Raw genomic sequence first — 23,724 nt, 5'->3', positions numbered from 1 at the left:
CACTTTTCCACTGTGTCTACTGCTATGAAGCCATCTCAGAGTCCTGCTTTTTAAAGATGAACAAAATTGCTGCCTATACTGCCCAAAACTGCCCAACCAAGGTCAGACAAACAGTCAGATTAGTGAATTATGGTTCCAGCCCATGCATGTTTAGGGGGAAAAAGGTTTCTAGGACTGGTTGTCCTTAATTTTTACTATTTACATGATGCTACTTCTAGTTTATTAGCAGAATTCAATGACTACAGTTATGAAGCAATTCTGGTTTTTATTATTGATTCCATGTTCTTCCAGCTGCCTGCCAGTAATTTCTTTGTAGTGCTGAAAATTGAGGACATTTTTGCATATTTTGTCTATTTATGTCTTCTGATGGCTTTAAATTGACCTGGAATTCAGAAGGATAAAAAGGACTATTGTTTTACGTCTTAGGTATCTTGCAAAAATGAATTTGCTAACTTAATGAGAGGAACATTAGAATCTGATGCAAGCTACAATTACATATTCTAAATCTACTTAATTTTGCAGTGAAGAACAAGCAGGGATTTTGCTGGGGTAGTGAAGGCTTAGGAATTTTTTTGAGAAACCCTCTTGGTATATCTGATTTTATCATTTGCTCTTGTTCCCAGTAGCCATTTGTTGCCCTTCTCATTTATATGTGATAAAGTGGAAAGGATAAACTTATAATCCAGTATATTTCTTTCAGCTCCTAAAGAGGCAAAACTCACACCTTCTACATCTAAACCTAGACCATCTGCCAGACCCAAAAAGCCACGAACTAAACCTGGTAACTCACTTCCATAGTCATCATTTGTTATAGTTTATCACTTAAGTAGTGCATTTTAGCTTAAATTTATTCTGTGTGAAGTTTGGCACTTAATCATCAGAAAGATGAGGAATTCCTCTTTGAGGAATAATATTTTTGTATTGAATCCAAAAAGGAAAAAAAAAAAAAAAGAAGCAAACCAAGAAAACTTTTAACTTTTGTATCCTAAATCACCAACTCACACAGCCCGGCATTGATACAAGTTGTTTTCCTGCTTTTCATTTCAAAATCACAAATTTTCCAACTTAGTTCAGCATAGAGTCCGGAACATGTAAATTTTCCTGCTTTGCTGATGGTTACGGCATCTTACATAGAACAGTAGGATTTTTATTGATTCAGTGATCATTAATGCATACGTAGACTTAATTGAAACTGTGGAAATAAGAGTGGAATTCTGTTCTGGAATTTATTAAGGGCATATTCTATGATCTCAAATAACACTTTCACACTGGAGTTGAATTTGGTCTATGATATATGGCAGAGAACAAAATACACCTGGCATTTTCTGGACCTGGAGAATAAGTAAATAAAGTTACACAAATATTTATAATGTTACATGGTTTATAATGAAGTTAAAAAGCTTAAAATTGCACAACTGTTTATTGTAAGAATGTCTCACTTATTGCTGGAAGAGATCAGAGAATTTTATTAAATTCTTTCCAGATTCCCTACAAATTATTTTTTGCTCGTAAAAAGAAATTACTCTCTTCAGACCAAATTATTCCCTGGGAAGCTTGTTAACTGAATGGTACTTATGACTTGGAACTGTCTCAAAGTGGTGTGTATAATTAGTTTTTCATGCTGATTACAGCTGCTACATAATTTTTAGTGTAGGAAGTCCAGTGTTTTATTACAAGAATAATTACTTTTGTCTCTGCTGTAGATGCCTATGTCTGAATATAGATCTGAATCCAGCATGTTGTTTTTTTAAAACAGCAGAGAAAAAAACCAACTCATTTGAAAACTGTTGCATGAAATTATTTTACACCCTTGGACTGACAAGATCAAGATTTTATACTGATGTTTCCACACTGAATAGCTATATAACAAGTTTCTATATGACTCCAAAAAAAGTGTCATGATTCTGTGTTTGTACTCACGTCTCTTCCTTGTCCTTTCCCTGTTGGTGGTTTCACTCACCAATCAGGTGGAATCCTAATACACGCTTTTTAATCACAATAAAGCTTGTAAGGATTTTCCTGTAGGTAGGTAACTGTGAAATTGGCGTGTATTCTGATGTGACAAATGATGATATTCTTGTTCAGAAGATATTATTTGAGGCATAAAATATGCATGGGGAGAACCTGGCTTTTGGGTGGGTGGCAAAATGGTCAAAGAGCAGGATGTTCCTGCTCACTTCAGAGCTCAGACTAAATTAGAAACTTGTGTCATGACAGTCGTTGTCAGCTTTCCTTAACAGTAAATCAAAGTAATGAAGAATATGTGACAAATTCATACTTGATCAGGGACTTACTAATGACCCACTTTGGGTCAAACAGAGATCTTGAAAGTTAATTTTGGCTCTCATTGTTAGTGCGTCTTTTGTGCAGTTTCTGATTTTCAGCAGAGAAAAAAACTTCATTTGAAAACCCCCAAACATAGAAACAATTTTCAATCCTTCCAAACAACAAACTATACATTCTAGTGGAAGTTCACAACTCCATTCTTTTTCTTGATATTTGGGTAATTGAATCTATTACCTGGATGAAAAAGAGTTTTTGTTGCCAACGTGATCACGCCCAGCCATTGTCCTCACCTATACTATTGTTAGCATGAACACCTCTATCTAAACATACTAAGTCCTCCATTTTTCAGAACAGGAAATGATAATGAATTTTCTATCATGCACCCAACTGCACTGCAACATTTTCTTTCTGGAAAAGTTTTTCAGTTTCTCCAGGGACTGAGATTCCACAACCTCTCTGGGCAACTACTTTACTTAAATTATTTGTCTTGAAGAAATTTTGGAATATTTTGCTTTCTTAGAGTAGTGGCAATAGTATCAAATACATCAACCATTAACTGTTTAAAAATGTCAGCAAATAAATGAGGGGAAAATTAAAATTCTGAAATAATTCAGTCTTTTTAACTTAAACACAATCCTCCCAGATATAATCCCCTCACCACAAACCTTCATGCAGGGAAATAGAGACTTTTAAATTAATAAAGTAATTTTGTATCTAAACTGACAGAGTTTTAGGGGGTCTCAGGTTTTATTGTATCTCAAGGTAATTTCCTTGAAATAAGTGTACTTGTGAGTCTTGAAATGCTTGTGAATTTCATCATGACAAGTCACCAGTATGTCCAAAAATATAATTTTAGGCACATTGTACAACATTCACCAATCACCTTTTCTTTCCTAATTAAAATGTGTCGTGCAAGTATAGGTAAAAGAAGATAGACTGAGAAGAGTCATAGCAGAGTAGAAAAGTGAAGTAAAGTTTGTAGGTTTGGATAAGAACAGAGGTTACTTAATGACCATAGATGTATTTAGGAATGAAAATGGACTCCAGTTGTAAAACCATGCTAATACTAAATAATTCTACAAACTTTGTCTTCAAAGATCCTTATATTTTTCAGAGTCTTTGGAGTTCATTCCTTTCAAACCTTATTAAGTACTGTAGATAGTCAGGAAGCTTGTTAATTTGATTATCTAACGTGCTGTGGCACTAGTTAATCTACTGGGATCTTCAGCCTTGCCTTCTGTGACTTTACAGTTATTTACACCTGAAGTCTTTCACATCTAACCTTTGCATCACTATGGAAGAAACGCAGGAAAATTAATAGAAAGATTTACCAAAGAAAAAGGATTTCTCTGCCACTGTTACTTTTTAGTGGCCTACAGTCATAAAGAGAAGGAGAAAAAAACTTTAGTAGAACAGGAAGATGAAGATTTAGAGAGGTCCTCTGCTGTTGTGTTCCTGTAGCATAAATGCACTTTTTAATTTTTAAGAGCCACAAAAGTCACCCAGGGTAGTTATGAACATTCGGTAAATTTATCATTTACTCAGTGTTTCTGAATAGTTGAGAGGAGGTGGATTTTGACTTGGAAGCAAGAGCAGCTGAGCCATACCAGCAGCTGAAAAATAGATATAGATGCACCTGTATTTCTCTCAAGAAAATTCTCTTTATTTCAGCAGCAACCATTCCAGTGTCAGTCACTACTAGGAGTCCCTACACATATGAACATCCAAAGACTGCAGAGGGTAATGATTATGAGTCATCTTTAGTCATTCTTCTTTTCACTGGTCTAATAATATGTGCAGTTGAAAGCACCATTTCCTGTAGGCTTCTTGCTTATTCATATGTGGTCCAAACCCAAACAAATGGAAGTATAATCTCGATGCTTTATTACTTCTCAATGTTTCTAGCATGGAGATGTCTTCTAAGAGGTAGTATCAAAAGCATCAATTGCAATCAAAGTTTTATAGTTTTATTTGTTAATGCCTTGAGAGGGGAGAGTTTATGCATTAATATTATTTTAATGTATTTTCTTTACTGCTAGGAAATTTTTATAGATTCCGCCATTTCATAATTTTTTTTTTCCCATTTGGCATAGTTTGTGAGGAGGAAAAGAACATGATATATCAATTTTGTTATCCAAATTGTAAGTGGATCTAATGAAGAAAAACTAAGAGGTTTTACCAAAATAAGTTTTTTCAGATAATTAGTAAGTATAGCTGTACCAATAGCAGCCTTTTAGTCTTCTGCTTAATTGCTTACCTTAGAGGAAAAATTCAATTGTCTTGTCATGGTCAGCATGCTACTTTCAAGTAGTAACAGACTTCAATTTGGAGATTCATGACATTTCTGTGTATCAAGAGTTCCTCTCTGGGTTAAGCTCCATGGTCACTTCTCTTGCTTCTTCTAAGATTCACTGATTTCTATCCTCATATTTTTGCTTCTGTTGCCATCAAGTTTGCCCAATTATATATTTCTTATTTAACCTGTATTATTAGGAACTTAATTTGCCCATGGTTTTAAAAAGTAAAAGTTAGTTTGAAGATCCACATTACCGTGGTGTTGCATTAGCACCTGCCTTTATACGTATCGGTGTAGTAATTTTAGGTTTTCGGAGTATATTCTGCACTTACTTTGTCACACTGTTTCTGTTGCAGTCCTGGATCCTATTACACTTAGAATTGAACCACCAAGGCCAACGATAGGTAATGATATTTCCTTGGCCAACCGTCATGTCTGCTTTTTTCCATCACAGAAAGCATCACTGAAGTTAATCACCTTATGCCTTAGGATTGTTTCATTTAACTTCATTTTCCTTCTAGGTAATTCTCTTGCTTGGCATTCACGACTATTGGGCTTATTGCTCTCTTCACAGCTGGAATATTGCCTGGTTTTTAAGAAAATTATTCTGGCAGCTCTCAATCACCTTTCTCATAATTATGCTTGCTTGTGTTTGTTCCAGTTTTTATGAAAACAAAACAAAACAAAAACCCAACAAACAACTAAGCTTCAAAAATTACTAAACTTCCACTTTCCTGTTTAGACTGTTGTAAACACATGAAGAGTATTACCTGACTTTCCTACTTCCTACAAGGAGACTTCTTGGTTGCAGGTGTGAGGTTTCTGTGCTTGTGTGTTCATCTGGTATCAGATTTGTTAAATTGCTGTGCAATTTAACCAACTTATTATGCACATTTTCTCTTCCAGCTCCAAGGGAGACTCAACGTGTTCCTTCCAAACCTAAAACTTCACCCAAACCTCATATCCCACAAGCCAAAGATGGTAAACTGCTTTGTGATTATTTCTGATTCAGTTTATATTGGATTGAAATGTATTTCTGAGCAGCTGTTTAGTTACCTGAGCCAGTTAAAACATAATGGGGTTCTGTTCTGCTGTGCTCAGCAATTTATTTGCAGTTTATTTGCTAGGTATTTTTCATCGTGCAAAAGAATAAATCTCTGTTACTTCAGGGCAACAGGATGAGAATAATTTTGTTACGCTCAGATTAACTGTGCTAACTGAAGCAAATACCAAGCAATTAATGTATGCACTGTGGCTACTTGGGTGGTACAATTATTTCCCACACTGCTTTGCACTGTTAGAATAAATATGTTATGTTTCCTTTTTAAGTAACAATTACTTAATTGTAACAATTTGCTGCATGAGAAATTGCCCAGTACATAGTTAGTATTTGTTTATATTTATTGGTATTAATGATCATTTAATCAGTATTCCAAAATACTGGATTTTTAGGTCATGAAATGTGAGTGCAGTTGAATTCAGTAGTAGGCAAGAAAAATTACTTTCTGTCCCCTGCTATCCAGTTTGTAATATCAATAGAAAATTGCAAGGGTATCAAATATTAACATACGTTATTTTTTGGTAAATGTGAAAAATTTAATGATAATGAATTTAATAATCTTTAAACTGTAGACACGAAGCAATATTCATTTTAACTCTGATATTATCTCTTAGATGTGATTATCTCCTGTAGAAAACAAAAGAAAAAACCTTGTCCTCTCATAATTTTTTAACCGTGACAGCTGATTATAAAACATTGTTTCCAAATTACACCTTAAAATGCAGTTTCTCATTAGCTCAGCTTTTACCTCTGTGGCCGTTTTTCATTATTATGGTAGTCTGGCCTCCTCAAAAATGATTCATGGTTTTGTCACACAAATGTTACAAGCTTGTACTGTTCTGTGTTAAAAAAAAAAAAAAACAAAAAAAATCCCAACACAACAACTTACTGTTTCTTCAAGAATCTATAATATACAGAACTTTTTCTATAACATCATGCACTTACCTTGTGATCACTTGCCTTAAAAGATCAAAAGATTTTTTTTCTTTTTTATTGTAATTCATAAAGAAAAATTGACACAGAGAGGGATACCATCAATTTCACACCCTTATGGCTCCTAAACATACAGTTTTATTTTAGATCCATACCAGTTTAGAGCTGAACAATATGACTGTGCAACACAATACACCATAGTGCTCTTTAATAATATGGCATACAGTAAAACAAGCAAATAGTCTCTGATTCCAACTGTATACATAAACTGCATCTGAAATACACCACAAAAGGAAGATATTTGTGTCTCTAGAAAGCCATTTTTGAATAACATAATGCTATATATCTGGATATCTCATTGAAGCCCATGGGAGAACAAAGCTCACATTATCTTGCAGGTTACATTGCTTTCTCAGAGACTTCTTTAAAGGTAACTGTTTCTCTATGAGGCAGTATACATAGTACATGATTCAGAAAGCAGTTACTAGTCAAGTAATACTAATTGTAAGTGGAGTTATTCTCTTCAATTTTCAAAATGTCTTCTATGTTTTGTTTCCAATACAGTCCTGGAATCCATAACATTTAGAACTGAACAACTAAAACCAACAATAGGTAACAGTTTTACCTAGAGGGTAAATCACTTGGGGACCATCACATTCAGCTTTTCTCTCAGTGTATGCTGAGCATCACAAGTATTCATTGTACTCCACCATCATAATTTTTTGCTATTAAATTTCATCCTGTAAGGGATTTTTTGATGATTTTATACTAACAATTAGTAATCATCTTTTCTGTTTGTTTTTTTTTTTTCACACAAATGCATTCTGTAAAGTGGACAGAAGCACCACAATCTACCTTCGACTACTTGTCTCTATACTCAGATTCTGTCATGTACTGCTTCACCTTTTATATTGGTCCATCCATACTGGCCTTGCTTTATGCTATCCTGTTACAGAGGTTCTCCATCAGCACTGTTTCAAGCTTTCATATATCTCCATTACTCAAGTTTTTGATGTTTCCAGAGGGTCCCAAAGGCATATATTCTTTTTTAACATTATGTCTTCTGTCAAGATGAGTTCTTGAAATTATTTCTTTTTTCAGTCCCTAAGGAACCACACCGTGTTCCTTCCAAACCCCGAACATCACCAAGCTCAGAGATGTCACAAACAAAACCTGGCAAGTACATTGTTTCTTTACATTTTCATACTGATATGTGTGTCTTATGAAATCTACTGTGATCAGTGGAGCTTCAGATTTATATGTATCCCTTGCACATATATTCCTTGTGTGATAAAACTTTGGAATTTATAAGCAACCTTTTAAGTTTAAAGTCTCGGTCTACAGTTCTTTGCTACATTTTAAGTCACTGCAACAGCGAGCATTTTCTGTACAATTCTCAGTGAAAATAGGTCTTTTCTGTGTGAATTTTCTTGTTTTGGTGAAGTGAAGATGAAAAGGAGGGGTATCATTTTATTTAGTTAAGGATGGAGAAAGTAAGTTATGCAACTCACAGCTGTTGCATGAGGTATTGTAGAGGGTTGACCCTAGCCAACAACTAAGCACACACCAGCCACTTTCTCATTCCACCCCACAGTGGTTTGAGGGAGAGAATTAGAGGAGCAGAAGGGAGAAAAAAAATTGTAGCTCAACATACAGAGAGTTTAACAAGTGAAGGATAAATAAAGGAGGGGGGGAACCAAGTGATACCACCGACCACATCCCACTAGGAGAGCAGTGCCAATCTGGGAGCAACTTTCCTTTAGGAAAGTTTTGCTGCTAAGCATAACATTATACGAGGCGGAATATCCCTTTGGTCAATTTGGTTCAGCAGTCCTGGATGTGTTCCCTCCTGGCATCTTGCCCACCCCCAGCCTACTTACTTGGGGGCAGAGTTAAAAACAGAGAACTCCTTGATGCTGGAACAAGCCATAATCAGCAACAGCTAAAACACTGGTATGTTAGCAACACTTTCTTAGTCACGAATTTAAAACAGAGTACCACAGGGGCTGCTATGAAGAAAATAGGCTCTGTCCCACCCAGACCCAGTACGGGTACCCAAAGTAAATGCAGTATTAGATGGTATTGCTGAAAAAAATGGGCAGAGAGATGATAACTCGGGTTCCTTTTTCCCCCAGTAAGTCTGCAGCTATTGTTTGAAACAAAACCCTCTTGAAATAAGTCAGGAAAGTGTACAAAGATGAAGGTAAAAAACACCCACAGTCTCTTTGTGGCTTTTACAAAAGCTTCAGATTTATATTTGGGATCTGTTCTGTATTAGAGCTATTACCTTGAACTGGAGGCAATTCTGAGCAGCATAATACTCTGAAGTGTTGAATTTCAGGGACAAGTGACCATCTGTCATCAGCTGTAGCAGGGATGGTATGATTATCGTGGAGACAGTGATTGTAATATTTTGATTGTTCCTGGTAATACTTGTTTTTGTTGTTTTATTTTGCTAATACAGTTCTGGAACCAATTAAGTTTAGAACTGAGAAACCAAAGTCAACAATAGGTAATGATGCTTTCTTGTTTGAGTAGTCATATTTTCTTTCTTCTTCAGCACAAATCATTAAGAGTAGACCTACAAAAATTTGTCACCTTTCTTTTCATGTTCCTTAATAATTTAACAGTCAAGGTTCTCTGTCACTTTTTTTATTTTCTGCACAACAATTAAGGAAATCCCTTGTTCCTTTCAAGTTGTTATACACAGAACATAGGGCAATTTTCTTCAATATTTAATGATAAGAGGCAGAAGGTAGATCAGAACAGGACCCTAACTTATATGTCCTCAGTCATACTGTAGAGGAGGCATGGTTTCTGTTGGTCATATGATTGGGGTAGAGCAGATCTGCAGAATTGCAAGCTGCAAGCTTGCTTTCTCTGCTTCCCTTCCCCTCTAGATTATGAAATGAAATTCAGTCCATCATAGAGGACTGAAAAATTATTCCATTTCACTCAAACCTCAATTTCACTGTCAGAAAACAATTACTCCAGTGATCTTGGGTCATGCGATTGCTTGAGGCAGATCCATTTGACTAAGGATTTTTTTGTCACTTGCATCTGGTACTGTGCATCATTCCAGGACAACCTCCATTACAGAGCAGTGGTGTCTTTTGTATTTGAAGCTACTTATTCTGTTTTCTTCTTCTTTTATTTTTTAAATCCTCTTCTTAAATGGAACCAGTAATTCTATCACATGCTTAGTTGTTGTTTTGTCACAGAAGATTTTTTCTTTTCACTATAATCTGATTTTGTTAAAAAAACCTCCCTTTTGCATCACTTCCATAAAAATACCTTTGGTTCAAATCTTTGTTTTGTTTTTATTGACTGTTGTGGGTGGTAGTTGACACTGATACCTTGGAAAACTTCAGGAATGTTTAACCCAGTTTCTTTCTTTCAGTTCCTAAAGATACACGTCCAGGGCCTTCCAAACCTAAAACTTCACCCAGTCCACGTGTTCCTCCAACTAGAGCAAGTAAGCTTATCAATATTTTGCCCTTTAGTGCATGAAAGTTTCATCAGTTTGAGAATTTTCAAAATTGAGGAGTTCCACTGTCATAATCAAATTATGCTATATAGCTGTCATGGAACAAGATAATCAGCTATATATTTATACATGTCAATAACATAAAATGATAGAGATGTGTGGGTTAACACTCACCTTGAACCCTTGCACACAGAAAAATTCGCATCTTAATTTCCATAGAGTGTGAGAGAAGTATAAGTATTTTTCAGTTACTCGATTACAAGTGTAAAATTACAGTACTTTCCTGCTCCCAAAACTTTGGAAGTAGTTCTCTCTGTTTGAAAATTACTGGTAAGTTTCCATGTTTCTTCTGCTTTGGCTGCTTTGCTGTAGAATTTTTTTTAATGCAAAGTTGATTTAAATGAGCAGTAGATTTTTGGAATATGAAACACTTGAGAAGCACAATTAGAGGAAGTGTTAGAACTACAGCAGTTTACTCTGCAGAAAGTTCTGTTCAAAACTGCTGAGTAGAGTGAAGAGTGAATCTGACACTGCACTATAGAAGTCACTTTAGTCTTTGCACAGACATAATATTCATTGCATTGACAGGAGATCTCTTTGTGATTATTTTCAAATGACAGAAGTAATTTCTAAAAAATTTCTTAGTAGAAAATTAATCTCCTGTCAGGAATAATCTAAAGACATATGATGAATTATCAACCTCAAGAACATATTCAAAACTTTGCACATCTTCATAGGTCCAAGAATTATCATCCTCAATAACATATTCAAAACTTTTCTCTGCTTCACAGGTCCAAAGGAAAGTCGACGAGTCCCTTCCAAGCCCAGGGCATCACCAGGTCCAGATGTACCACACACAAAACCTGGTAAATACATTGTTGTTTTGTTGTGCTTGAATATTCACTGTTTCTTTTAAGTTGTCCTTCCTCAATGAATCAAATGTTGATTAACATCTCTTCATATTACAAATACATTTTCTAATGATTATTATATAGGTGTTTAAAGGAAGATAGAGCTGATTTCTCTTTTTAAAGTCTGATTTTTGATGAATTATCTATACTTTTCAGCCACATGACAGCTATCACTGATGAATAATCTGTATAGCAGGGTAGACAACATACAAACATTATAAGAAGTTGGAAGAAGTTGCATCTCTTTGGTGCCTGTCAAAAGGTGCTTAGAGAAAACGATGTATGGTTCATGTTTGATTCTAAAAATAGCTGTAACTCAAACCACTCATATGATTGTGTGACCTGGTAATAGAATTTGACCCTTAAAATATACTTAATAGGGATTTACATATCCATGAACTGCCAAACCTCTGTAACACATAACGATTCTGAAAGTATCAGTTGAACATTATTTTGAGTGAATGTACATTCACTAATTTCATAAATAAATAATTTATTGGAAAAAAATATGTGTTCCAAATTGAAAATAAATCACTCATGTAAAAGGGAGTATTTTTACCCTTTTGCTTATATGTACTCTTAATGGTGTGTAATCATGTTTTTTATGAAGTTTTGGCACCTAGTACATTTACAGTTGAACAACAAAAGACAACAACAGGTAAATTTGTTAGCTTGAGCTGATCATGGTTATTTCTTCCCTGCTCCTTGGATCAATGCTTACATATCATTAGTCTGGTTTTCACATTATCTGTTTGTGGTTTTGATTTGTTTTCTTTTGTACTTATTGAACTTTACTCTGTTCCAGGTATTGAAAGATTTCTAGCTGTTTTGTTGTCTTCACAGAAAATTGCTTTCCCTGTCACACATATTGTGTGACACTTTGACACTTGTAGGAGACAAGCATGCCATGGGTATTGCAGTTATGAGCTTTGAAATACAGGTGGAAACATGTCCACTGTAGTTGTCTGTGTTCTTTCAGTTTTTGTTGCTTGACACCAGATTTTGCTTACTTGATCAATTTTGCACCCATGTTTTCATTCATGATTTTCTTTTCTCCTTAAATTTCTGTATGTATCTGACACTTGATTTTTCAGTCTCTTATGCAGGGATTGATTTTGTTAGCAAACATGACACATGCAGTGCCTCTGAAATAAACCTATCTAATTTCTGAAAAGTATAAATCCCTAAACCAGATCTTTCTTTCCAGCTTCTAAAGAACCACAGTATATTCCCTTTAAACCTAAAGCAACTCCCATCCCAGATGCTCCACACAGGAAGCCTGGTAAATTATCTGGTCTTTTGCCAGGGTTGATAACTGAGCAACTGCTTTGAGGGTGGGTGGTGGGTGAGTTGTCAGCAGTGCATTTGCTGTTATCTGGGTATCATTCTAGCTTAAAAAACCTCTGCAGTGCTGCAATTAAGTCCTACCTACTGATGGCAACTTCAGCAGTTCAAGTTTTTTTTCATCTTATGCAGATATTGCCAGAAGAAATAGTAGTGGCATGTATGCCTTAATCAAGGATTACAAGTTATCCACAGCTTGCATCTGAGCAATACACTTCAGTAGTTTGCAACATGTTTTTGAAACTCTTATGAGAGAAACCTCTTAATGTTGTTGCATTACTTTTTCTTTATATACACATTTCTGTCCAGATTAGACTGAGGATACCCTTCAGTTATATTTTGATTATGTGACTCCCCATCAACACATCTGACTGATCTGTGATAACCGGTGATTTCACTGAAGGGTTGTTACTATTATTTTGTAACCATAAATTTCTGAGGGTAATGCCCATTGCTGTTCCCTTTCCTTGTGTATACAGTATAGTGCTGAAAGATTTTTTTAGGGAGATGGGAGGGAAAGGGAGATTCTCTTCATTATTCAGATAATTTATTGACATTTTTTCCAACAGAAATCTTTCCAACTTTTGGTGAACCAGACACTACTATGATTCCTCGTATTCCTGAAAGAACAAAGGCAACATTGGGTAATCGTGTATTTCATAAATAATTATTCTATTTTTCATTCTTTTTAGAGCAGATCATCTTAGAGAGAACTCATTACATTTTATTAAAAACTAATAATGAATTTTTCTCTGCTTCTAGATATTTACTTACTCTTTAGTCGCGATAAGGGTAATAGTGCATGAGCCCATTTACTTCCAAAGGTTTTTTTCCTCATCTTCTAGCCCTTCTACTCAGGATGATGCAATTCCTCCACATTATCTGTTTTCCAGTAAAAGGGGACTTTATTTAAAGAGAGGTAGCAATTCTTGTAACTTCTTCTTCTGAAGTATGGATAATGTCATTCTAAAATACGATTCTTCTTCACTCCTGTTGTTGTTTAACAGCAGCCAGCAACTAAGCCCCCACCAGCCACCTGCTCACTTCCCCACCAGCAGGATCAGGGAGAGAATTGGAAGGATAAAAGCTAGAAAACTCGTGGATTGAGATAAAGACAGTTTAATAGGTGAAGCAAAAGCCACACACACAAGCAAAGAAAAACAAAGAATTAATTCCCTGCTTACCATTCTTACCTGCTTCAGCCATCTCCAGGAAAGCAGGGCCCCATCACACGTAAGAGCTACTTGGGAAGGCAAACACCATCATTCCAAACTTCCCCTTACTCCTTCATCCCCCCAGCTTTATATACTAAGCATGATGTCGTATGGCCTGGAATATCAAGAACTGTTTGGACGATACTCTGAGGCACATGGTGTGACTCTCGGGGATGGTCCTGTGCCGGGCTAAGGGTTGGACTCGATGATCCTTGTGGGTGCCTTCCAACTCCACTTATTCTGTGATTCTGTGATCCCCTTGGTCAGTTTGGGTCACCTGTCCCTTCTGTGTCTCCTCCCAACCCCCATGCACCCCCAGTCTCCTTGCCAGCATGGCAGTACAGGGAGCAGAAAAGGCCTTGGCTCTGTGCAAGCGCTGCTCAACAGCAACAAAAACGTCTCTATATTATCGACCCTATGTTCAGCACAAATCCAAAACACCTCCCTATACCAGCTACTGTGAAGAAAGTTAACTTTTCCAGCTGCAGCCAACACAACTCTTCATGGTATAATTTTACAGAAGAAAATTATAAGGTATCAAGTATAGCATAAAGTATACAGACCAGCTAGGTGACCCTCTAATTCTTGAAACCATCCACTCTGCTGACTTCTAGTCACCCACGCTGGGGAAACTTGCTTAAATATATGAAACATTGGCTGACTATTGTTTCTTCTTAACTGAATTTCAGATGTGGACCAATTAAGGGTCACTGAATCCAAGCAGTATTGGCAGTGCAAGTATTGCTTGAGCAATCTTTCCTAACAATCAGTTCTCTGTCCCCAGTTTCATGTACATATTGACCCTGCTTTTCTGAAAATGAAATGGTACCATTAATGAAATAGCAATAGCTATTTATTGGCTTAAAACTATGGGTTTTTTTCTTTTTTGCGGAGGGGGAAATTAGAAATGCTTTTCATCATGTCTCTAGTTTAATATATATTCCCTGTGTGCATTGACACTGTGGTTAGTATTCAACCAATATCTCTTTATAGAACTTTATGAAGTAGGTGTCCTGTTGAACACATCTGGGGCTACCTGATGCAATATTTGTATGCAGAAAATTGATTCTTCAGAACAAGGGGGATGAAGAATGCACAGGCTAAGGCATTTGGGACCTCTTATGTTGGTGTGGACCACAAACTAGCAAGAGCTAAGATAACCTCTTTCAGTAAATGATTCCTACCTTTCTTTTTACAAGAATTTTAAACTGAAGAGTGTTAAGACAACAACATTAAATCATTCCCATATAATAGAAAAAAAATTAATTTATAAATCAAGTTTGATACAAAGTCCCCACTGAAAAATAGAGCCTGTCCTTAGATACCCATGTATGGCAGATGAGGAAGATGTAGACTACTACTGTCTGGTTTTGTCCCATTACTTTACAGTGTGATGTTCATGACTATATTCTTCACTACTTGATGCAAAGTTAGAAATTTGTATATATATTTTTCTAGAAGTGTGTTTGTGTAAGTGGCCATTTAACTTGTTTTCCTTTCTTTGCAGGAATTCCAACTGATTGATTTTCAGCTTTACCCTTGCATAATTTGCCTTATTACAGATCAGATTGTACTTATGATCCTTGTGTGCTATGAAAGCAGTGTGTTTTTTCAATTATTGTTCTGGGTACTGTTTGTTTTTATTCCAGCTCCAACTGAAAAACAGTTCATTCATACCAGACCAAAAACAACTGAAAAATCAAGAGTGCCACACACCAAACCTGGTAATGGAGTCATTCTTTTAATTTTATCTGCTTGCATTTAATCATTCTTTCCCTTAGCCTCAGGTTTTGTGCTTCTTAATAGAATTATTAATAGCCAGTTTTTTGCTGAAGCAGATGCATGACACTTAAGACAATCAAACCAAAATATGTCAAAATCACACTGAAAATAATAGTAAGATATGTAATATAAAATAAAAAACGTTTTCCCTCCTTTCTATTACACATAGCAAATGATGACTAAAATGTAGTAATGTGGGTATTGACAAATTTCAGCGGCTAGATAGATTGAGTTCTCTTTGATTACTTCCTGCTAATCAGGGATGCTTCTCTGTGAGCACTTTTTTTTTCTTTTCATAAAACACAACAGAATTCCTTTGTAATGTGCTTGTGCAGTTAGCAACTTACATTGTACTCTATACTGGAACAAAATTAGCTTTAAAAATAGTTAGAAGGGGCTGTGTGGCTTCCCATTTTTGTTATTAAGGGAATGTATAGCAGAAGTTAATAGAAAGATAACTATATCTGTCAGCAGTTGATTTTCAAGATATTCTGTTACTCCTTAGTTTGGGGCATTTTGCAAGTTCTAGAAATAGTGCAAGTGCTATTTGTTTCTATTAGATAAATATTCTAAGATTCTTCACATTCTCTCTTTAACAGCAATACATCAGACAACTCCACAACCAATTATTACAAAATCTTCTACTACCACTGGGCATTCAAAGGCAACAATGGGTAAATAAGTTTTCTTAAAGTTAAGATGCAGGTATTTCCAGTTTTTCAATTGAGAAATTTCTAGAGAACACAGATGGGTATTTATATAACACCATTTCACTGTCCTTCCTTCTGCTACCACATGCATGTACCTTAGTATAGAGGATTCTCATTTCTACTTTAGACGTAAAGCAAAAATAGCCTACAGCTTATGTCTAGTCAGAAATCTGTATTTGTCAGATCTCCAACCAAATTTAATGTCAAATTTTTCTTTTAGACCAAGAATTTTAGCCACACTGCTGAGACTTTTCTGTGTTTTGGATAGTCATTTTGTTTCAGGTTCCAGAAAGCCATGGAATTGTTATTGTCTTTTTTTCAGGCATTTGAGGCATGCATTTTCTGTGGGCTAAATATGGCATTGGATCATGACTCCTGAAGAACACAATAATAGCCTTTTTCCTTTTCTTTCAGCTCCAAAAGAAACACTGCTCATTCCTTCCAAACCCAAAACATCTGTCTGGCCAGAAGTACCACAAACTAAACCTGGTAATTTACAGTTTGTAACTTTAGAAGTGTTATTGTGGCACTGCCTTAGTTACATTTTCGGCTGTCACTGAGTACTGCAGTCATGGGACATGCATAATAAGTAGACAGAAATTGGTATCATAGTTCAGCTGAGAGTATGTTAATAAATTATATGAAACTGAGTGCCCAAGAATTGCATCCATTTCCATGGAGAGCAGCTGGACAGGTTTAGTAGCCATTAAAAATACGAGGAATTCAATTAATTTTAATAAAAATATTTTTCTGTGGTCACATTCACAAAGTTCTTTTCTTTTGGGTGATTTTATTAGCCTAAATACATTTGATTCAATTTCTCGATTACTTTTGAAACTCGGGTTACAGAATCTCAGTCCAAGATAGTAGATGCTGAGAGTATAAGTGTCTTCAGCACAGTGACTTCTTGCAGTAACTTCAGTACATTCAGGGATGCACCGTTACAACGAAGGACGGTGATACTTCAGCTTTACCTAGGTGTGAACTATTTCAATAAAAATTGCCAAGTAGGAAGGTTACAGGAGAAAAATATAGTTAGAGGAGGAGTAACAACATGGTTATAAGAGCAGCTCCTAATCTTTCTTCCTCTCTGGTCTAACAACAGAACTGATAATATTTTAGTTTAAGGCAAATCACTCAATGAATAGTTTTGTAACTTCATGCACACTTTTTCACCTTAGACTGGTACTTTTTTTCATAGCCAAAAAAGAATTTAAGCAGACACCCTATTCATTCAAGAACTATATATACATGCGTATATGCTATACGTACATATATATTACTATGAACATCAAACTGAACAGTTCATGAAAAACATTTCTGTTCTAAATGCCTTATTTTGAAAGGCTGTTAAGTAACCAAGTTAGATTCCAAGTCTCGGTCGAATAAGACCTATTTCCAATCATGTCATAGTTAACAAGTGCCATTTTTGGTACCACTACAAAGTTAGTTTCAGGGAAAGAATTTTAGAAAACAAAATTTAGAGGTTTATTCTTTTAAGATTTAAATAATTATAATTGTGTATGTGCAAAACAAACTACTGTTAGGAAGAACAGTAAAAAAATTGTTATTGTTAAGTACAAATGTCACCATTTAGCCACTGCTCTTTATGCTAATAAGTAGGTTATTTTCCAGCTTCCATATTTTAACCTTATTTCTGAAAGACAAAGAGGCATGTAGTGTGTGTCTCTGCCTGCCAGTCTGTCCTCTTCATTCAGTAATTTAGATATCTTTCAACAAATTCAATCAAGTTTGAATGAGGTCTGAAAGATAAATATGTTACTACGAGCTTTTAGATATGTTTTATGGAAGAGTAAGTTAATATACTAAGTATGAAAAAGACCAAAGATTGTCAGAACTCCACCTTTAGGGCATTTGTTCTGAAGTTAGTGGGGGCCCAGAACAATCATTACACTGTCTGGCTGTCAGCATGAAAATACATCCAGACTAATCAGAACATGTTTCTGTCTCATATCTGTTAAAATTGTCTTAGCAGATGTGTAGATAGGTTTTTAGGAAATAATGGAGACAGATCCTTTGTGAAATCCACCTTCTTTAATTTCCCTTCTCACAGAACAATGGTTTATTTTTTATAGCTCCAAAGGCAACACACCTGGGATCAATTAACCTTGTTACAGTTCATGTTGTTGATGGGTCCAAAATACCTTTGGGTAATGAGAATATTATGTCAGTTTATTTTTCTTAAAACTTTACTTTCTCTGCTTTTGCTATATAGCTAAACTTACACTTTAATCAACAGAAATACCTCAATATGTCTTTATGTCATGTTCATTTGTTAGTTACATTCCAGTGCATGTACAAAGTATTGCTGGTTTTAATTTTCCAGGCACGTTTCTTCTTCATGAAATCTTTTCTAGAAATAAGTACCTCATGTACAAGGCTGAGGAGTCATGTAAAAAGGCATTGTCTGATCATCTTTTCTGATTTTGTCTGACTTACTAATGAAATATATCTTCCAGTCTTGAAAAGTCTTTTTCCTGTACAAAAGCATGATTTTCAGACAGGTTTCTAGTACTGACTCTTGTTTACGATCTGCACAAAGACAATTTGAATTTCCTTTCCACCTGTGGTGTCTTATGTTTAAAAGGAAATAATTTGCACTTGATAAGCAGTAATATCTCCATTTTCAGTTCCCAATGAAACATACCACATTTCACCCAAGCCAAAAATTGCTCAAGCAACTGAAATTCCATGGTTCAATACAGGTAATTTTTAAGATTCTCTTAAGTTGTTGTATTGAGAGTCTGTAAATCTGAAGTAAAATCAGTACTGTTTAATATTTAATTATAAGTTCATTATTACCTTTAAAACCATTTCAAATACATAACATGAAAATTTATTTTCCCCCTTATCAAACATTTTTGGTGCTTTGAAAATGGGGTTTAATCAGTATTGTATCAAAGATGATATGAAGCTTTTAAACACTATGAGACAGATGTATAGTGCTGCAAATATAGATGTAACTAACTTCCACCGTTTACCTTATAAAATCTAAATCTGTAAAACTTTTCCCGAATCTAAATGTCAAAACTGAGTAATATGTTCTGTACTGCATAAGTATTTTCTCTGATGCTTCAGAGAGGCTGGATTAAGTGTTATGGATAGAATGGTTATTAGATTTGAATATCAAATAGCCAGCTCTATTTATTTAAAAAGCTGACTTACAGAGGTTGATAACTGTGTGAAAGACAACAGTGTCTTATGCTTTCAGCTTTTGATGTGATTCACACAGATACTGTAACAACTACCTTATCAAAATTATTTTGCAAGTGAAAGGCAACAATAAGAAAAGGTTGAAGTCTTCTGATTTCAACCTTGATGATGACACTGTGCTTCAGCTGTCTTACACAGTGTCTGCATTGAATGCTTCTGGTTGTTTTCTCAGCAATAATTCACTGTTTCATGGTTTTATCTAAGTATTTTGCTTGGGGGTTCCAGTGTGGTGTTTTATTTTGAGGTTTTTTGTTTGTTTGTTTTTTACAGAACCTAATTAAATGTCTTAAGGCCATGGATACCTTGCAGAGCTAACTCTGTATCCATATACAGTTGGGTAACTGGCTGTAAATATTTTATATCTTTTCCTAAACCTAAACATGAATGTAACTGGTCAGACTGCATGATAGAGTCATCTGACCACTAAAGAAACTAGCATTTTCAACATGCATTTTGGGTTGGAATTCATAGAACTCTCATGTGTCCATTTTGCTGTATCACATTGGTGCATGGACCTTTTTTTCTGGCAAATTGCACTGCACTATTGGTGTTCTTTTACACAGCATTTAAGCAGAACCTTATTTCTTTTAGCACCTCATAAAACACGTCTCACTTCTGCAAGACCAAAGCCGTCGGATAAATCACAGACTAGACCTGGTAATAATTGTTTATTCAATCTGGGATGGGAAGGAGATTAATTAATTAATTAATTTCCCCTATTCTCAGTGGAATTTAAAGTGTTGTTGGGAGAAAAAAAGGGTATTTTTTAATCAATTAATAAGTCTACAGGTAAAGCCTCTTCAAATCAGAAACCAGAACTGTGTGTGTCATCACACTAGGTGTTACTTTTTCTTCTCTAGTGTGGAATTGTAGCCATCACATAGAAACCTGTTGGGTGTTCTTCTCGTGGAACTTTTTTTCTCATCTTTCTCTTTTTTTTTTTTTTAACTCTCTCACAGTTTTTAGTAAAACCACACTAGCACCAGCCAGAACAAAAGCACCTGGACTGCCACAGTGGATTGTGCCAACAACAGGTAGAGCTGCATTTTTTGGGGGTTTTTATAGCTTATCTGGAAAAGACATGAATGTGACTTCCTCAAATCATCTTGAGCCCTGCAAAATATTTCATTGTGTTTTGTTACAGAATTTAATTCCTCAGAGTACCATGTGTAATTGCTGCTGCTGATCATGTTATGGAATTCCTGAGAGTCACTGTGAAATTATATTGACAGTCTGTGTAAACTTACAGATAGATTATTATGTGGCTACTGTTTACTAATGTTTTCTAGATGTTAGGTCCAAGATAATTACTGGAAAACACTGTTGAAAAGGGTCACCCAGTTGTTTGAGTCCAAATCAGGAGGCTTGGTAGGAAAGTCTTAAACCAGATATCTTGCTAGCTACTATCTATGCACGTGATGTGTTCACACCAGAACAGTTCTTACTCAGACCATGCAGTATTTGGACTGTAGAGTATTCAGGCTTGAATACTTCAGCATCAAAGAATTCCAAATTGATGGATGATAGAGGAGAGTGAGAACTTCAATTTACGTATCCTTACACACAGAGATAACATACATCCCTAAACAGAAAGATTTATAAAAAATATGGGTTTGGTTGGGGGAAAAATCATTTGTCCTTTTTCAATTGTACTTGATTTTTCAATCCAATCAAAATAATGTTGTCAGTGTTAACTCATAAAGAATCTGTAATTTTTTATTTAATAAAGCATTAATTTATTACATCAATATAAACACTTGGTTTTTTAATACAGCCATTGGTTAATTAAATACATAATTTTGGGATTCTTCATCAACAAAGCAAGTTTAAAATAATACATATTATGAATTAATAAATAAATAAATATATCAATAAATATATATAATACACATATTTAGAGCAAACTTTTGGCTGTTCACCCACTACTGATACTGCTACTGTCCCATTCCATTGCTTTGTGATAGCTAGATTAGGATAACCTGAATGATATACCATCTCTTCTAAACATTTTTGTCTGTGTAATGTTTCCCTCTAGTACCTTTGGCAATTTAATACCTGTTGCTGATCACAGAATGACTTCAACTACTTTTTCCCATACATAATTTTGAAAAGCCCACGATGTTTTTAGAAATGGTACAAACTCAGAAGAGATGGTTGTATATTTAAATTGGATTGAACTTAACCTGTTTAGAACAAGACCTACTCTTCTGTATTACACACTGAGTGAATGGCTTCATTGGACTTATGTGCTCTTTGACCTTTCATAGTCCCTCTGGTCAATGAATGAGCCCATCACATTCCAGGACACCAGAGCCAGTTACAGTATTAAATGACCAATGTCAGTAGTTGTGGGTCAGAAAGCTTTGTTCTTTCCTTGTGTTGGAAATCTTCTTATAAATGAGCCTTCTGATGTCTGATTCCTGAAATAGGCAGAATGTACACAGGTCTCCTGGGGTGATCACTTTATGAAATTATGCACAAATATACAATTATGTTAGACAGTATATTAAGCTTTTCTCTTCTCCCACATAGTTGTAAACTTGGCAGGGGTATTTGTAGGTTATAAAAAAAACCCAACAAAAATGAATGCATGCTGAGTAAATCAGTAGTCTAAACATAATAGTGAGCGTGTAAATTGTTACATGTAGTTTATTGTGCTTAATGCTGGTTTGGGTGCTAAAGCACTGTTTTAAGCAATCCTATTCTAAATGCTCTTCTTGGTGTGCCCACCAGCTGTCATCATTTCCATCTCTTTATGGTAGTGCCCATTGCACTATTACAGAAGAGCTGTAGCTTCATTGTGATAGATAATGTCAAAAGTCATCACAAGACTGCTTCTTACTGTGCATGCTATATGTACTCACTGGAAAACACTTTTTTTAGAATTCTTCTGTAAAATGATACTTTCAGTATTATTTTCCATTACCAAGCTACATCAGTCTCTTTTCCTCTAAGTTAAAGAAACATCCTGAAGGTGTTATAATATTTTAAGATATCCTGAGGATTTTTGGATCTGAAGAAGTTAATTTCTTCATGATGAAAATGTTATTTTCTGTGATTAGTTTATCAAAATACTTAACTTTTGATCTAACCTGAACAGACTCCTTAATTGGCCTGTAAGGAAAAATATGTTTTCAGGTTTACCTTTAGACATTTTATCGTTTATTCTTTCTCTGAAGAAGAGCACATTTACTGAAGAGCTGTGGTTAGTTACTATATTGTTTAAACATCAGTTTTAACTTTTAATTCCTTGCTGGACTGACACTGCTATTGAATGTACTCCATTCCTTCTTCCTTACTGGACTCATTAGCCTCAGTGCAAAGATGTTTCACCCCATGGAGAGTCTGCTTGGAAGCTGCAGGGCCCAGATGATAAGCAGAATTTGTTTTTTCCAGCATCAGCACATGGGATTGTGGCTGGTTTCCTGGCAGGCTTTTCAGTCTCCTGGCTAGCTGTAGTGCCAGGTGGTAAACTTGCTTGTGGAAAAGAGGCAGAGATTACCTCCTCATGACTAGCATTCCTTTTAGGTTTTTTGCCAAGTTTTAGCCTTTTTCTCTAGAATATAATTTTATTGAGATGTCTTTTCATATTTATCTTTGTGTACGTAACTTAGCATACCGAGTTATTTTTTAATTTATACTTAATCTTTTAAAAACTGCTCCTGATCTATTGAACTTCCTGACAAATGTCAGCAAACAAATTTTAAACAACATTTCCATTTTCCTTGTGAAACAGAGAGATACTTGGTTTTCTTTATAATACCCATTATCTTTGTGTTCTATTTTCTTTTTATTTTTTAAACTTTGGGTGTATTGTCAAGTTCTAGAGGAATTCAAGTATAAAGGTATTTTGAGTTTTATTTTATCGAGCACTTTTTCCTTTACTTCCCTTAAAATGATCCACTCCTCTGATGGTATTCCTGCTATTAAAGACACAGTGGTTAGTTTAGACATGTTCCAGACCCCATGAATATTTCCAGTAATTGAGAAATTATCTGTTTCATGACATTAAAATACTAGTGTAATGTCAAAACCAATTGAGAACCATATTATAAACCTATGAAATCTTTGGTTGAAGTGATTAAATTTTGTTGGAATAGGGTTGGAATTTGATAATTAATGTAATATTGAGGGGTTATTTTTAATATATTAAATTTCACAGGTTTTTCATGACGTCATGAGTAAGAGTGGGGGGGGTCACCACAAACATGATGAAGTTGCAATGCATCTTCTCACTATACTAGATATACAGTTTTTATAAAGCAAATACACTTATTTTGTATAGAGAAAGTATATTAATTTAACAATCTGGCTGTACTATAAATACCAGCATGTGAAACAGTTGTTCTGTACCAGGAGTTATGTTGATCTTTTTAATGCCACTTCAGTTTTTCAAAATGGGTTTATATAACTTTTAAGTAGGAACTGAATTTTATGTATACTTTGCCTTCTGTACTCCAAATATGG

At 35.2% G+C, this 23,724-nt stretch overlaps 1 protein-coding gene across 3 annotated transcripts in view; it reads left to right on the top strand.

Annotated features, from left to right (window-relative positions):
• Positions 1-23,724, top strand: part of ABI3BP (ABI family member 3 binding protein) — a 142,415-nt gene that overhangs the window by 85,687 nt on the left and 33,004 nt on the right. For all 3 annotated transcript variants that reach the window (XM_017830841.1, XM_017830843.1, XM_017830842.1), the window contains 18 exons: positions 701-781; positions 3,958-4,026; positions 4,939-4,986; positions 5,489-5,563; positions 7,140-7,187; positions 7,677-7,751; positions 9,040-9,087; positions 9,976-10,050; positions 10,854-10,928; positions 12,181-12,255; positions 12,887-12,961; positions 15,181-15,255; positions 15,913-15,987; positions 16,438-16,512; positions 18,120-18,194; positions 18,675-18,749; positions 19,849-19,914; positions 20,217-20,291. In XM_017830841.1, the coding sequence (XP_017686330.1) occupies positions 701-781; positions 3,958-4,026; positions 4,939-4,986; positions 5,489-5,563; positions 7,140-7,187; positions 7,677-7,751; positions 9,040-9,087; positions 9,976-10,050; positions 10,854-10,928; positions 12,181-12,255; positions 12,887-12,961; positions 15,181-15,255; positions 15,913-15,987; positions 16,438-16,512; positions 18,120-18,194; positions 18,675-18,749; positions 19,849-19,914; positions 20,217-20,291 (1,260 nt within the window). The remainder of the gene's footprint in view (positions 1-700; positions 782-3,957; positions 4,027-4,938; positions 4,987-5,488; positions 5,564-7,139; positions 7,188-7,676; positions 7,752-9,039; positions 9,088-9,975; positions 10,051-10,853; positions 10,929-12,180; positions 12,256-12,886; positions 12,962-15,180; positions 15,256-15,912; positions 15,988-16,437; positions 16,513-18,119; positions 18,195-18,674; positions 18,750-19,848; positions 19,915-20,216; positions 20,292-23,724) is intronic.

The sequence above is a fragment of the Lepidothrix coronata genome, unplaced genomic scaffold, assembly GCF_001604755.1.
Source record: "Lepidothrix coronata isolate B3197 unplaced genomic scaffold, Lepidothrix_coronata-1.0 Scaffold184, whole genome shotgun sequence".
NCBI lineage: Eukaryota > Metazoa > Chordata > Aves > Passeriformes > Pipridae > Lepidothrix > Lepidothrix coronata.
The sequence above is the reverse complement of the archived record's forward strand: the minus strand, read 5'-3'. Positions and strand labels throughout refer to the sequence as shown.